We start from the raw sequence: 12,918 nt of genomic DNA on the forward strand, positions 1-12,918 counted from the left end.
TGTAATGTAGCTACATGCAAGATCACTACTCCACTTGAATGCCTGCAGCAAATGTGATCCCTCCACAGGCCCAGCCCATTCACTCCAGCAACAACAAGAATTTTGTTCTGGCATGGCCAGGAAGCTCTTTGTTCCAAACAGGAGAAGAATTAAGCATTGTGGCCCAGATCCTCAGCTGATATAATTCGATGGCATTTCATTGAAACCAGGGCCAGCTGATACCAGCTGAGGAGCCAACCCTTGATCTGCAGCAGCAACGGCTGAGGAGTAACAAACAGGCAGGGAAAAAACCTCCTGTTAGAATAACCAGCTCAGTGCTTTCAGCAGGTTGATCCAGAAATCCCTGGGGGTCTAGATCATCCAGAATATTGTATCCCAAATTAAAGAATGGGAACACTCAAAAGCAAAAGGCTGGAGCTGGAAGCTTTGGCTTCCTGAAATCAGTTGAGGCTGGTGATGCATTTCCACACAGAGCCCCCCTTGCCCTGATGATCTGACAGGACCAGTCTCTCCTTTCAGCTCTGTTGAGCTCCAGCTTGCAGCTCAGTGCCCCTTCAGGCAACCTTGGCAAAGCCACCATGGGAAGGAGCAAGTGACTGCACAGCCTCTGTGATTTGGGAGTGGAGGTTTGCTCAAGATTCATTAAAAAAAAAAAAAAACAACAAATACGTAACAAAACCCTGGTTCAGAAGGCAGCCAAAAGACCATTAGTATGCATTGTTGAAAAAATATCAGCACACCACTTGAAACGTGTGTTGCTGATTCTTCATACACAGAAGAAGCTGACGGGGAAATCAAGCTTATGGAATCACCTCCTGTTCAGTACCAAGTGTATTCCTTAGCAATAAAAGTGATTTTGGCAGTGTGGGAGGTTAATATGCAGTACCCATCAGAGTGCCAGTGTAATCTGTGTTTATAAGGCAAAGCACCAATAAATTAGGTCAGCACATGAATCTTCTGAGGGAGGAAGGAGAGGGAGAGCAGGAAGACCTGGGCAGGAAGGCCACAGGGGCCAGGTAAGGCATGTGATGCCCTCAGGACTTCCAGCATCATAGACAGAGGCTCTCAGAAAAAATAAAATCCATTTTGCCATTAGAAGTAACAATAAAAATATTACACTGATTCAAAGTGTGCAATCAGGCCTGACTTACAGCTTGCCCTGCTGCATTCAGGCTTTACATCAGAAGGCTGTAAACTGTTATAGCAGAAAATAATAGCTGGGTATGTTTACTCACCCAAAACCATGCTTCATTTATTTACCTGAATACGCTATCACGTACACTGACCATTGTCGCTGCTCAGCCAGGCAGGCAGACAAAAATGGGGAAAATAAACATCTACACAGATTTCAGCAGCAGATAAGGTATTAATTCTTGCACAAAACAATGAAGAAATGCCAGGACATACGACAGTAAGCCCTCCTGAATTCTTGATTGTATTATTCAATAAAAGCAAAAGTAGAACATGCAAAGAAGTGCTGAATGCCAGTTTGTAATACCAAATTAAGAAGCCTGTTAGATCCGAAGCAATCCTGGCTTGTGATTGCAGCAATTTAAAGTGAAATTCCCAATAACATTCAAGTATTTCAATAAAAGAGGAAAGATTTCAATTCAGTGACCAAAAATAAAATAAAGAGTTGATGTAAATGACTTGATTTCATTTATATTATTGAAATGAGCTGTATGCAATGACTTATTGATGTCATAATATTCCATTAGGAACTTATTATTTTCTTGTTTACATAATGCTAGCAATTACAGGGGTAATACTGGTCCAACACACAGCGTAGCAGAAATAGAAAGTTCTTTGCCACATACTGGAATTCCACATGAAGGTGTAGAGTTTAGTTAAGGAGAAATATTTAAATATTCCTTACTAAGACCAAGTTAACTTGCAAAATTAAATAATAAGCAACTATCATCTAACTAAGAGTTGCCCAAATCAGGCATGATTACAAAGACCCTGTGGCTCTATGCACACAAGTTTGGTACTTAAAAGCCTGTTTGAACAATAATCATCAGTCACCAAAAATTTTGGGGGTTTTATCAAGACTGGAAGGCAAATATTTGAAGCCAGAGGAGGTAACTTGCATACAAACATTGCACTGGAAGGGAAGGGGCCAGGGCCTCACAGTACATGGACAGGAATGTAGAGCTGAGCTGGCTGGACACAAATCCCCATTTCTTCCCTTGCAGCAGAAAAAGGGAACCCTTCCCTAACAGGGGTGGATCACACAACCCCCAGATCCCAGCACAAGCACAAACTCCCTGGCACCAAGCCCACACTTGCCATGGGCTAGCAGTGAGGTTGTCCTCGGATGCTGCACTAGCCTTGGAATACCTCAGACCTGGTCCCTGAGTCTGCCTGCCACCCGCCACCCAATTCCCAGGCTGTCCTGACCTGCAGCCCAGCTCCTGGCTTCTCCCAGTGGTTTCACACACCAACAATCCAAGGCTTCCTGACCACAAGCCACCTCAGCCCTCCCAACCCAGCAGCTCCTTCCGTTCCCACCTCCCTGGCCAGAGCACCAGGCTCTCTGCCAGCCCCACGGGGCCACCAGCAGGAATGCCAAGGGGAGATTGGCAGTCATTTTGTGTCCCCAAACATGATCTGGGGAGGTGAGAGGGCACAGTGACTCCAGGACAAGAGCAGGGCTGTGCTCTTGCAGCTGCTGACGGGAAAGGTGTGTAAGAAAAGAGGTGGGCTGACATCCTCCCGGTGTGATGGGCTGAGGGGGAACCCACAGGGCTTTGGGGAGAGCCAGCTGAGCTCTGCCTTCATTCCCTTGGCTTCACCAATCCTCACAGCTTAGAGGCACAGAGGGGCTGTAACACACTGCTGGTGCTGGTCATTACCAGCCCTCAGGCCAGGGGGAGAAAGGCTCAGGAAACGAGGAATTATGCATTTCCCATTGTGCAAAACAAAGCTACAAGCTCACTCTCTGCCGGATTCACCAACTGGCCAGTGCATCCTACTTCACAGATGACCAATCAGTGGCCAAAGGCATTTGTATATACTGAGGTTGAGAAACAAACACAGAGACGTAAGACAGATCCCTTTTTATCTTTTATTCACATCTCTGGGGGCACTTTGGTCCAGCCAAAACGTGTCCACAAAGGCCAGTTACAGAAGAAAGTACAGTACATCTACCGATCTCACATCCTGAGATAAAACTCAAATGTTGAAAAGACTCAAGGAATAGACAGCTTGTAGAAGACAGGGAGATTCAGTTTACAGGCAGACAGAATTTAGATGAAACCATATTTAACTAAATAGCCAACATACACTAAAGGTCACACTGATAAAAACAAAAACATGTCATCTAGAGGAATTAGTTTTTGTTCAGAGTATTGTCATTTTCACCTCTTGAAAGTCCTTTAATGAACTACATCTAGTTGCTTGCATTATATTACAAAGCCAGTCTCCCTTTCATTATACTGCTCTTACACATGGAGTTACAACGTTTGACACAATGTTCTTTTACTGTAAAGTAAATTCAAACAACTTTAACTTAAAGAACTCATTTAAGTAATTTTCAACTTTCTCAGCAGACCTGTTCAGTTTCACCCTCATCTAACACCATAGGCCTAAGTTTTAGTAGGGCCAACACTAAGAAAATGCAACTAAAATTTGCAACCTACAAATTGTACTGTGCCTTGCTAAAGGAGATAAAGTGTTATGTTATCTAGCCCCACTTGAAGTGCTACAAACAGCTCCCCCAGAACTCCTTAAAAAGCCACAGTAAAGTGTAACTTAAGTGATACACAGGGAACCACATACCCTGCACTCACCCCTGGCTGGCTTCTGCTGCCCTCCGCCATCAGCCACAAAGTCAGCTGTCCAGACAGCCTTTGTCCAAGCTGATCTTGGTGAAAAAAAGTGGGAAAAGACACAAAGCCTTGCTTCTGGCATTGCAGCAAAATGTTTTTCTGTGACTAAATACACCTGTACTTGAAGGATCAGGGTGTACCTCTGAACCCTGGGACTACAAAGTCTCCCTAGGACAACAAATTTTGTCTCTCCACAAAGGTGCAGAGTAGTCCATAGGATCGTGGCCCTGTTAGTTTTTTTCTTTTTTTTAATTTTTTTTTTTTTTTTGGTATATCAATCTGTTTTTTCCTGCTGGAAAGTCAGTGATTTCCCTTGTGCAAAAGATGGTGACACTGTAACACTGCACGGATGTGCTTCAGAGGAGTGCAAAGCACTGGGCTCTGCAGAAGTGCCAGTAAGGGAACAATGCTGGATGGGCCTGGTGGGTGAGGAAAGACTTTTTGAGGGGAGGAAATACTTTGATGTGGTTTAATGCAGGGAAAAATGGACTGCCATATCCAGCATGGAGATGTTTCTGTGGAAAGGTGGTGGTGGGTTGGGGTAAGCACTTCATCTTTCTCAGTCGTCCTACAGCCCAACTCAACAACTTGCTATGGGCCACAGAATCCAGGGGAACACTGGCTAAAGACAGCTGCCCAGAAATCGGAGCATCCCTGCCGGATGCCCTGCAGAACCAGGAACAGCTTGTTCCTTCCTCCGGCGTGCGCTCACTCTTAGCCAGCTGCCGGCAGCACTCTCGGGGCTGTGCTAGCCCGATGGCCACTTCCATTAGCCCCGGGGCCAGCCGGGCAGGGCAGCGGGCAGCAGCAGGGAGGGCAGCCCGCTGCCGGGCTGGGGCTGGGTCAGACCCACCGCCTGCTCCGGGGGAAGCGGGCGGACCGTGCCGGGCGGTGCCGGGGCAGCAGCGCCGATCCCAGCCCGGCACAACCGCGCTGCTGTTCGCAGCGCTGCCAGCGCACATCCCTCTCTCCTCTGCCGCTTCTCTTTTTCTTTTTTTTTTTCCCTTCATATATATATATATATATTTATATTTTCCCAAACCTTTGTGGAACAGACGCCCTCTCCTTGCCCCAGTTGGAGCTGCAGTAGAATGAAAAGGGGGAGGTGGGAAGGAGGGAGGAGAGGAGGGGAAAAAACCCTCTTTTGGTTGAGGTTTTCCTGTTACTATCACTGTAGCGTTTATTTAGCCAATCTCCTAACTATGACGTGAGGAAGGCAGGAATCATGGCTCGCTCATAATATTTAACACACCCACTGAAAGCTGGAGCTGCAGAGCTACTAGTCCAACCAGTCTCCAGAATTCAGTGTAGCTGAAAGAGGTTTTCACTCTGCACCTGCCAAAGATCTCTCCCCCCTTTTCCTTCTCTCCCCCTTCTCTCTTCCATTCTCGCTCTCTTTAAAAGAAAGATCTGTTAGACCCAGCAGAGATCAAAGACCTCTTCGCTAAAAAGAACCTCTACTGATTTATATTAGTTTCTTTCCTCTAATCCTCCCTTTCCCCCCCCCCTTTTTTTTTCTGTGCCATATTTAACCTTTATGTTGCAGTTGTGCCATCAGACAGTTTTGCAGCCAAAAAAAACCAACCCAAGCCAAAGCACAAGCCCAGCTCGGATACAGCAGCCACCCAGACTCGATCACAGTTGAACTTACTAATCTCTCCCAAGCACTGGACGTGATGGATGAAGAAACTGGAACCGCTCTAAGAAAATGATTTTCCAGCCAATGTTCTTAAAGAGTCTGAGAGAAGAGAGGGAGCAAGAGCGAGCGGGGAGCGCTTCTGCTGCATCACTGCTCAAATCCAAGGGAAAGGAGTCAGCGTTTCCAGCACAGCCAAATATTATGGATGATTTTTTTTCTTCTGTCGCCTTTCCGTACAGGTTTTCTTAATATTTTTATTTCCCCCTTCCTCCTCCCCATATTTTTTCTTAAATTTTATTTAATCAGCGCCTGTGTCTGATGCCGGTTTCTCTCCAAGAGCCAGTTTTCCCTGTTTGTTGTGATCCCTGTAATAAAAAGAGGGAGAAATCGTGAACAGATGGCTTTCTATATTACCATGCCGCTGGCATTGTTTTCCTGTTGATTTTAAAGGCTCGGTCCGGAGCTCTTTTTTTTTTTCTTTCTTTTTAAAATTTTTTTTCCCCTTTTATTTTTTTTTCCCTCCCCCCTCCCAAGTTCTTGATGATACTGAGACATGAGGACCTATCGCGTTTAGCCTGTTTATTTCCCGGCGCCTATGGAGGTAACTTTATTGACTTGATCGCTCGCTTGCCGACCCGAGAGGAGCACGCCGGAGTCCCGGGGGGGGCCCGGCAGCCCCGCGCCCGCCCGGGCTCTGTCCGCCGCCTCCGCTCCCTCCCCCTCCCCCGCTAATTCATCAGCCGCCCCGGCCATGAAAATGCTCCTGGTCCGCAAGTTCCGGGTGCTGATCCTGATGGTGTTCCTCGTCGCCTGCACCATGCACATCATGATCGACCTGCTGCCGCGCCTGGAGCGCCGCGGCCCCGAGGGCCGGCCGGGCTGCTCCTGCCCGCCGCCCGCCGCCGCGCCGCCCCGCGCCGCCGCGCCGCGCTGGCCCGGCAAGCACACGCTGCGGATCCTGCAGGACTTCAGCGCCGAGCCGGCCTCCAACCTCTCGTCGCAGTCGCGGGAGGCGGCGGAGCGGGCGGCGGGCGGCGGAGCGGGCGGCGGAGCGGGCGGCGGGGCCGCGGCGGCGGCGGCGGCGGCGGCGGGGAGGGCGCGGCGCTTGATCGGCCCCGGGGCGCCGCGCCCGCCGCCCCCCGCCGGCAACGCCGCCCCGCTGGCCGCGCTCTTCCAGCACCCGCTGTACCGCGCCGCCCTGCCCCCGCTGGCCGACCGCGACCTCCTCTTCAATGTCAACAGCGACATCAGGTTCAACCCGCGGGCGGCCGAGCAGCCCGAGTGGTGAGTGGGACGGGGCTCGGGGGATGTGGCGTGGCCCCCCGGTCGCTGCCCTTCGGAGGGGAGAGAGGGCTTTAAAGGGTGCCGTGCGTTTAGGGTGGAAGGTTGAACGGAGCGTTTCGGGGTCACCGGGGAAAAGAGCAGCCGTTCGCAGGCTCGCCCGGCCGTGTTCCTTCGGGAAATGAATGCCCTGGAATACAGAACAAACACGGCAGTACGGGAAGGCTGGAGCGCTGAGGCCAAGGGGTCCGTCTGCCCCATCTCCAGCTGCAGCCGAGGCAGATGCTGCCGGAAGAACGGTGTGAGGAAGAGGGTGAGCTCACAGCGAGCCTTCCTCTCCAGCACCTTCCCAGTCTCCCACCCAGAGGTGAAGGGGCTGAGCAGTGAGGCCAGACAGTAATACATTAACCCTTCTCAAAAGCAGGCTCTAGTGCCACAAAGGCATTCATCCTGGCAGGTATTTCCGCTTTCAGGATCTGATCTGGGCTACATTTTTCATCCTCAATTAATTCCCAGTGCCCTGCACCTCCACCACTCTCCAGCCTTCAAAGCAGTCAGTTGCCTCTGTGAATCGTATGCCCTGTTGGCTCCTAAGAAATGCTAAGAAATTCAATGACTGAAAAATCAAAAGGGTTGTCTAATACAACAGCACCCTCTTCCAAACACACTGACATTGTAATGTTTAAACAGCTGCATTGTACCGTGCAAAAGCTCTGTCAAGCTGCAGAGCAGCCAGCATGATCTAAACCTTTAGAAAGAGAGGATAAATAATTCTGATTTCTGCCCTATGAGCATGTGAATTGTCCAGGCCCATTCCATCTAATAATCCTAACTGACTGTGAAGGGAAATAACCTGGAAAGTTTTGGGCTCTTTGAAAGAAAAAGAAAAAAAAAAAAAAAGTCACAAATGCCTGAACATCTGGAGATGACTGTAAACACAGAGAACTCTGGATCAAAAATATGGGTTAGTCTGTTCAGTAGGCGAAGAGTGAAATCAACACTGATCTCCACAGTGCAGCTGCCTGTTGTACATATTTCCCTTAGTGGCAGCAGCCAAGGTTCACAGAACTGAAGTGAAATTCAGAAGGTAGTGATCATTTTAATTAATTCTTTGCTGTGGTAGGTTCCTACTGCTCGGGAAGGGGCACGACCAGCCGATTCCTCTTTGACAGCTGCTTCAGAGTGATGCAGTTTCTCTCATTCTCCCTCTTTAAGAAGGAGGAGGGACTGGGCACCACAGCTCAGGTTCTGCTGCACTCTTGGTTTCCTGCCCCATGTCCCTGTTAAATAAAGGTTCAGGATAATGCTGTTATTTGAGTCAGACCTGTAGAAGCTGTGTGCAACACAATGGGACCTAAACACAAGGTAAAACTTGAGCTCTGTGTTTGTGCTATAGAAGGGCCTCTGCCAGCGCTCAGTGATGCCTCTCTGAGTTTTGCTCCTGACTTTCATGGGTGATAAGTCAGGCAGGATGAGGGGAAGTGGGAATCCATCTCCTCCCTGGCCCCAAGTGAGAGGAGGCTCCTGGTGCAGGGAGGAACCTGGGACCTCTCTCCCTTCTGCAGCGCTTTGCCTTTCCAAGTTGTCACATTTTGAAGCCCTGTTTCTTGATGTGTGCTACAAACTGTAACATTATTTCTTTCTCCCCAACTTTGGGTTTTTGTTGTGTTGTTTTTGGTGGTAGGCAAAATGAAGAGCATCATGAAGGATTTTTGCCAACTGGAGAAACCTCCGTAGACTCCTACCCAAACTGGTTAAAATTCCACATTGGCATTAATCGGTACGAGCTGTATTCCAGACATAATCCTGCAATTGAGGCTTTACTACAAGACCTTGTCTCCCAAAAGATAACCAGTGTTGGTATGTTTGGATATTTTTTTTACCATTATTTGCTCTTTGTTCAGATCTCACTGCTGTTTGAGTATTAATATTTTGCATGGCTTCTCTCCAGCATCCCTGCAACTTTGCTTTCCTACTTCCCTGTTCCCTGCTCATTTTCCCTGGTAAACATAAAGAGATATTGCCAGCTCTGTATTACCTGAATAATTGCCAAGCCTCCCAGCAAGGCAAACCCCATTTGTGTCAGAGATCCTTTAGTCACAATCAGGCTGAAAGTGCCCTCTTCAGTTATTTAAAATAAATAACGCTGACAAAAAAAAAAAAAAAAAAAAAAAAAGGGATGGCAGAAAGCAGACAGCATCTTGCATGAGCTAGCTTTGTATCAGTGGCTGATTATTATTTAAAAGGCTGTGCCTGGCAGCCCTGCAGCCCTGCTGCGGCGGCAGCGCGGGCGCTGCGGCTGCAGGAGCTGCAGCTTCCCCGGGCATGGCAGGCAGCTCCAGGCAAGCCAGCCTCCTGCTGAGCACAGCTCAGCTCTGCCTGCTCAGCTCTGCCTGTAAATCCTCACCAGGGATGTGCCCGTGTCAGCCTTTGCCTCTGGTTAAACAAGGTGACGCCGTTCGGGGCTTTTCTCCAGGCTTGTTTAATGGCAATGCGTGTCTTCTTGAATTTAGCTGCGCAGGGAAAGAAGTGGCACAACCTTAGATGAAAGCCCTGGGATACTAAACAAGTGCACAGCCCGTGGTTTCCAAAGGTAGGGAGTTGCAGCACAGGCAGTGGTTTCCATCCACCAGGCAGAAAATGGAGTTACTTGTGCTGACCACAGAGTTGCAAAGTCCCTTTCAGAGGGATGAAATAGCAGGAGCTCTGTGAAAGTGCTGATGGTGTGTTGGCACCGTGGGATGAGGTCAGCAGGTCTTTAACCCTGCAAGGCAGAATTTCCCCTGGCTTCAGCAGGAAATGGTCTGGGCAAGAATAGCTCAAGCAGCCCTAAGGTTTACATTTTCCTTTGTGTGAATCACGGCGGCTGCTGAGCAGGAATAAAGGAGATCCTAGGTCATCAGGAGTGGGCTGATTTAGCTGGTTGGGATGGAGTAGGTGTAAAATGCAGGATGCCACGGGAGACCTTCAGCCCAGTGAATCTGGCTGTGTGTTGGCTGTGCTCAGTGCACTGCTCTGCTGGAGCAGCACTTTGAATAAAGCAGCTTGTGGTACCCAGGTGCCATCCCACATGTTGGATTCAAGGGTCCAGTGGACTTGTAGCTCAGGAAAGAGGACAAACATGGGTTTGCTTATTAACCTGTGATGGGTTTTCTGACCCCAAAGGTCTGGACTGAGGTGATTCATTAAGGGGGGGTCATGTTTGCCCATCAAGCCCTGTGTTTTCCCTTCCCCAGCACAGAGGTGACACTGCAGGTAGCAGCAGACTGCCCATGCTCCTCTGGTCTGCACTGGAGGGTGACGAGGGCACTGTATGGACACAGCCTGGGGGATTTTCCCCCAGACACAGCCCTCACCTTTCCTTACCCCACCCTTCAGTACCCACCAGTTTTTGGAATGTTAGTGGCACGTGTAAATGGGGGTTGAGCCAGCACTTTGTAACACGCGTGTGAAATTGCTCCTTGGGCACATGCACTGAGGAGGGACAGATGCAGTCTGTGGCCATCCCTGTCCCCACAGAGAGCAGCAGTGGCCAGGCAGTGGCCCAGCTGTCCCCAAAGGGGCAGAGGTGATGCCCAACCGAGCCATCTCTTGAGGTTTGCACAAAGTACAGTGGCTGTAGCAGTTTGTACCACATGGCTGCTGAGTATTGATCTTTACTCACCTCCCCAGCAGTCCAGAGCTCAGCTGCACTGTCTGTGCAGGAGGAGAGTGTCTGCAGCAAACTCAGCAGGGCTCAAGCCATGAAATCTGTCCCTTCTGCAGAGCAGGGGCATGGCTGAGGTGGATTAGGGACATAGAAGCTGGTGGGGAAAAAAAGGAGGTAGAAACAAAAAATAATAGTTTAGTGCTCACTCTTCACTTGATCTTCTGGGCTTGGTGTTCACTTGTGCTTCTGGGCATGTGGCTTCACCTCTCTCTGCTTCAGCTGGCCTAGCAGCAAAGAATTATCATAAAAAATGGGAGTGAAATCCCGACCCTGGTGACGTCAGTGGAAGTTTTTGCCACTTACTTCCCTGGGGCCATGATTTCACCAAATGTGTCATACAGATGTATCATGGGGTTTCCATTAATTCTGATTTTGATGGAGCTTTCTGATCGCGGGGGAAAGGGCCATGGGACCACAGAGGAAGATTTATGGTTGCTATTAGCAATTCCCTTTGGGATTGCCTCTGTTAATGTTTGAACAAGGCTCTTAAGAGCATGGTAGGGCCTCTTATGCCTCTAACAAAAACACAGAGCCATGGTTTCTAGCAATCAGTCAGGATAATTTCCATAAATTAAACCATGAGGTGTATTTGGTATTGTTGTTGGCCGCTATGGGAGCTGACAGGGAATGATTCCTACACATAAATCCCAGTCTAAAATCAAGTATATGGAAATGGAAGGGAACTTTTGCCAATCTAGAGATGCCAGGATCTGAATTTTGGTGTTAGCATACACTGCCTGACCCTGTGGGATTCAGGAGCTTTTTCAGCTTGCAAAGAAAGAAAGAGTATATTGCTAAAACACTTTTAAAAATTATTGTTTGCACAATGCAACTTCTCTTATTTTATGTTGCAAATTCTTTGGATGTTTAAAAATACATGTTTTAAAGTAATTCCTGCTAGCTTTCAGCTTTACTGCAGAGCAGCAGAGGGATTCAAAAGCATGTAATCTGATTAATAAAGGGTAATATAATTGACCAAAGGACATTTATAGGGCTGTTACATTCTTTGCATATTCCTGCTTATCTTCTAATTAGCCTTGGTTTTTTTTCCTTATGGTCAATTTTTACTAGGTTGTTTTGTTTTTTTTTTTTCCTTTTTAAGGCAGCTGGAAAGATATCAAGTTAGGAGTATAAAATAAATTGAAACCTTGATAATGTCTGGTCTTCAGGCTCCTTTTAGCAAGCAGACAATTAAATATACAGGGTTACTTGCATTAGGTGAAATGGGATATGGCTTTATCCAGTTTCTTCCCAGTGTTCAGATTTACTTTGGCTCTAATAGAATTAGGTGATTTGCCTGATACCCACAGTAATTAGATCCAAACTGCAGCAAAGCAGTATTCTTGGCCAGACTGTGATTTCTCTCCTCCCCCTGCATTATTTATGGGTGAGAGTGGGGACCAGACTGATCCCCCACATCTGCTAGAGCCACTCACACGACTCTGTCATGTGCAGAGGTATTTTAAAATGAAAACGGTGACAGAAGCAACTCCCAAGAGCAGGGAGCACCAAGGTGACATTTGCTTGATGTTAAAGTTTAAATGGAACAAATCCATGGATGGGAAGGAGCATCCCATGCAGCTCCCACAGTGACACCTAGAGCTGGCCTGGGAAAGGACAGGGTTACCCAGCTCAGGATCTTTCTGTGCCCCACATATATATATATACACTCATATTTCCTATTCATTTTGTTCAGCATAAAGGGATAGCTCTTAATTTGATTTAACTCACTGAAAATTTCCTCTTGCCATAAATAGGAGCCTACAGAGAATTGTTTTTCCACTGAGCACTGAAGCCTGGCTTTCAGAAGCACATGCACAGGCAATTGCACATTTCCTTTGCCTTTCATAGCTGCTTATTGCATGCATAAATAACTACAGTTAGCTGTTTTCTTGCATATTTACAAGATGTCTGTGCATAATTGTGGCAGCACTATCAGCAGTTTAGCACCAGCTCTGGCATGGTGCATTGGAGGGGCACTGTGGGTTTGGGCTTGCTGTCCAGAGGAGACTCCCTGTAAGCAGAATAGACTTTGCAATTCCTCTGAGGAGCCGGAATTTATTTTTTGATTCTTTAAGTTCTCTGGCCGTGAAGAGAACTGACTACCTGACTGAGGTAATTTGTGAATCTGTGATGCCTTCAGTTTGTACAGGCAGTAATTAGAAAGCAAGTGTGTGAGATTACTCACACTGGGAATAAAAGCTGCAATTACCTGAGGTGGACTCTGCTTCAAGGCATGGAAAGAAAAGAGAAAAGAGAAAGACAAGACTCTAAATATTGAACATAAATTCTGGCTCTAAAGAAAATCGTGAACATTTCATCCAAAGGAAAGGAAGAAGTGCTTTTGAGAACTTGTGGAAAACAATGAAATGTAGCATCTTTGATTTACTGTGTAAGGAAACAATGGATCTGCCGAGTCAACAGATTGATTTAATGTACAATTCCAGATGAAAGGAGGG

At 47.8% G+C, this 12,918-nt stretch overlaps 1 protein-coding gene across 1 annotated transcript in view; it reads left to right on the forward strand.

Annotated features, from left to right (window-relative positions):
* The first annotated feature begins 4,959 nt into the window (after positions 1-4,959).
* FAM20C (FAM20C golgi associated secretory pathway kinase) overlaps positions 4,960-12,918 on the forward strand; it is a 57,597-nt gene continuing 49,638 nt past the window's right edge. The window contains exons 1-2 of the mRNA XM_030284595.4: positions 4,960-6,753; positions 8,435-8,610. Of these exons, the coding sequence (XP_030140455.2) occupies positions 6,221-6,753; positions 8,435-8,610 (709 nt within the window). The 5' untranslated portion in view covers positions 4,960-6,220. The remainder of the gene's footprint in view (positions 6,754-8,434; positions 8,611-12,918) is intronic.

Source organism: Taeniopygia guttata, chromosome 14, assembly GCF_048771995.1.
Source record: "Taeniopygia guttata chromosome 14, bTaeGut7.mat, whole genome shotgun sequence".
NCBI lineage: Eukaryota > Metazoa > Chordata > Aves > Passeriformes > Estrildidae > Taeniopygia > Taeniopygia guttata.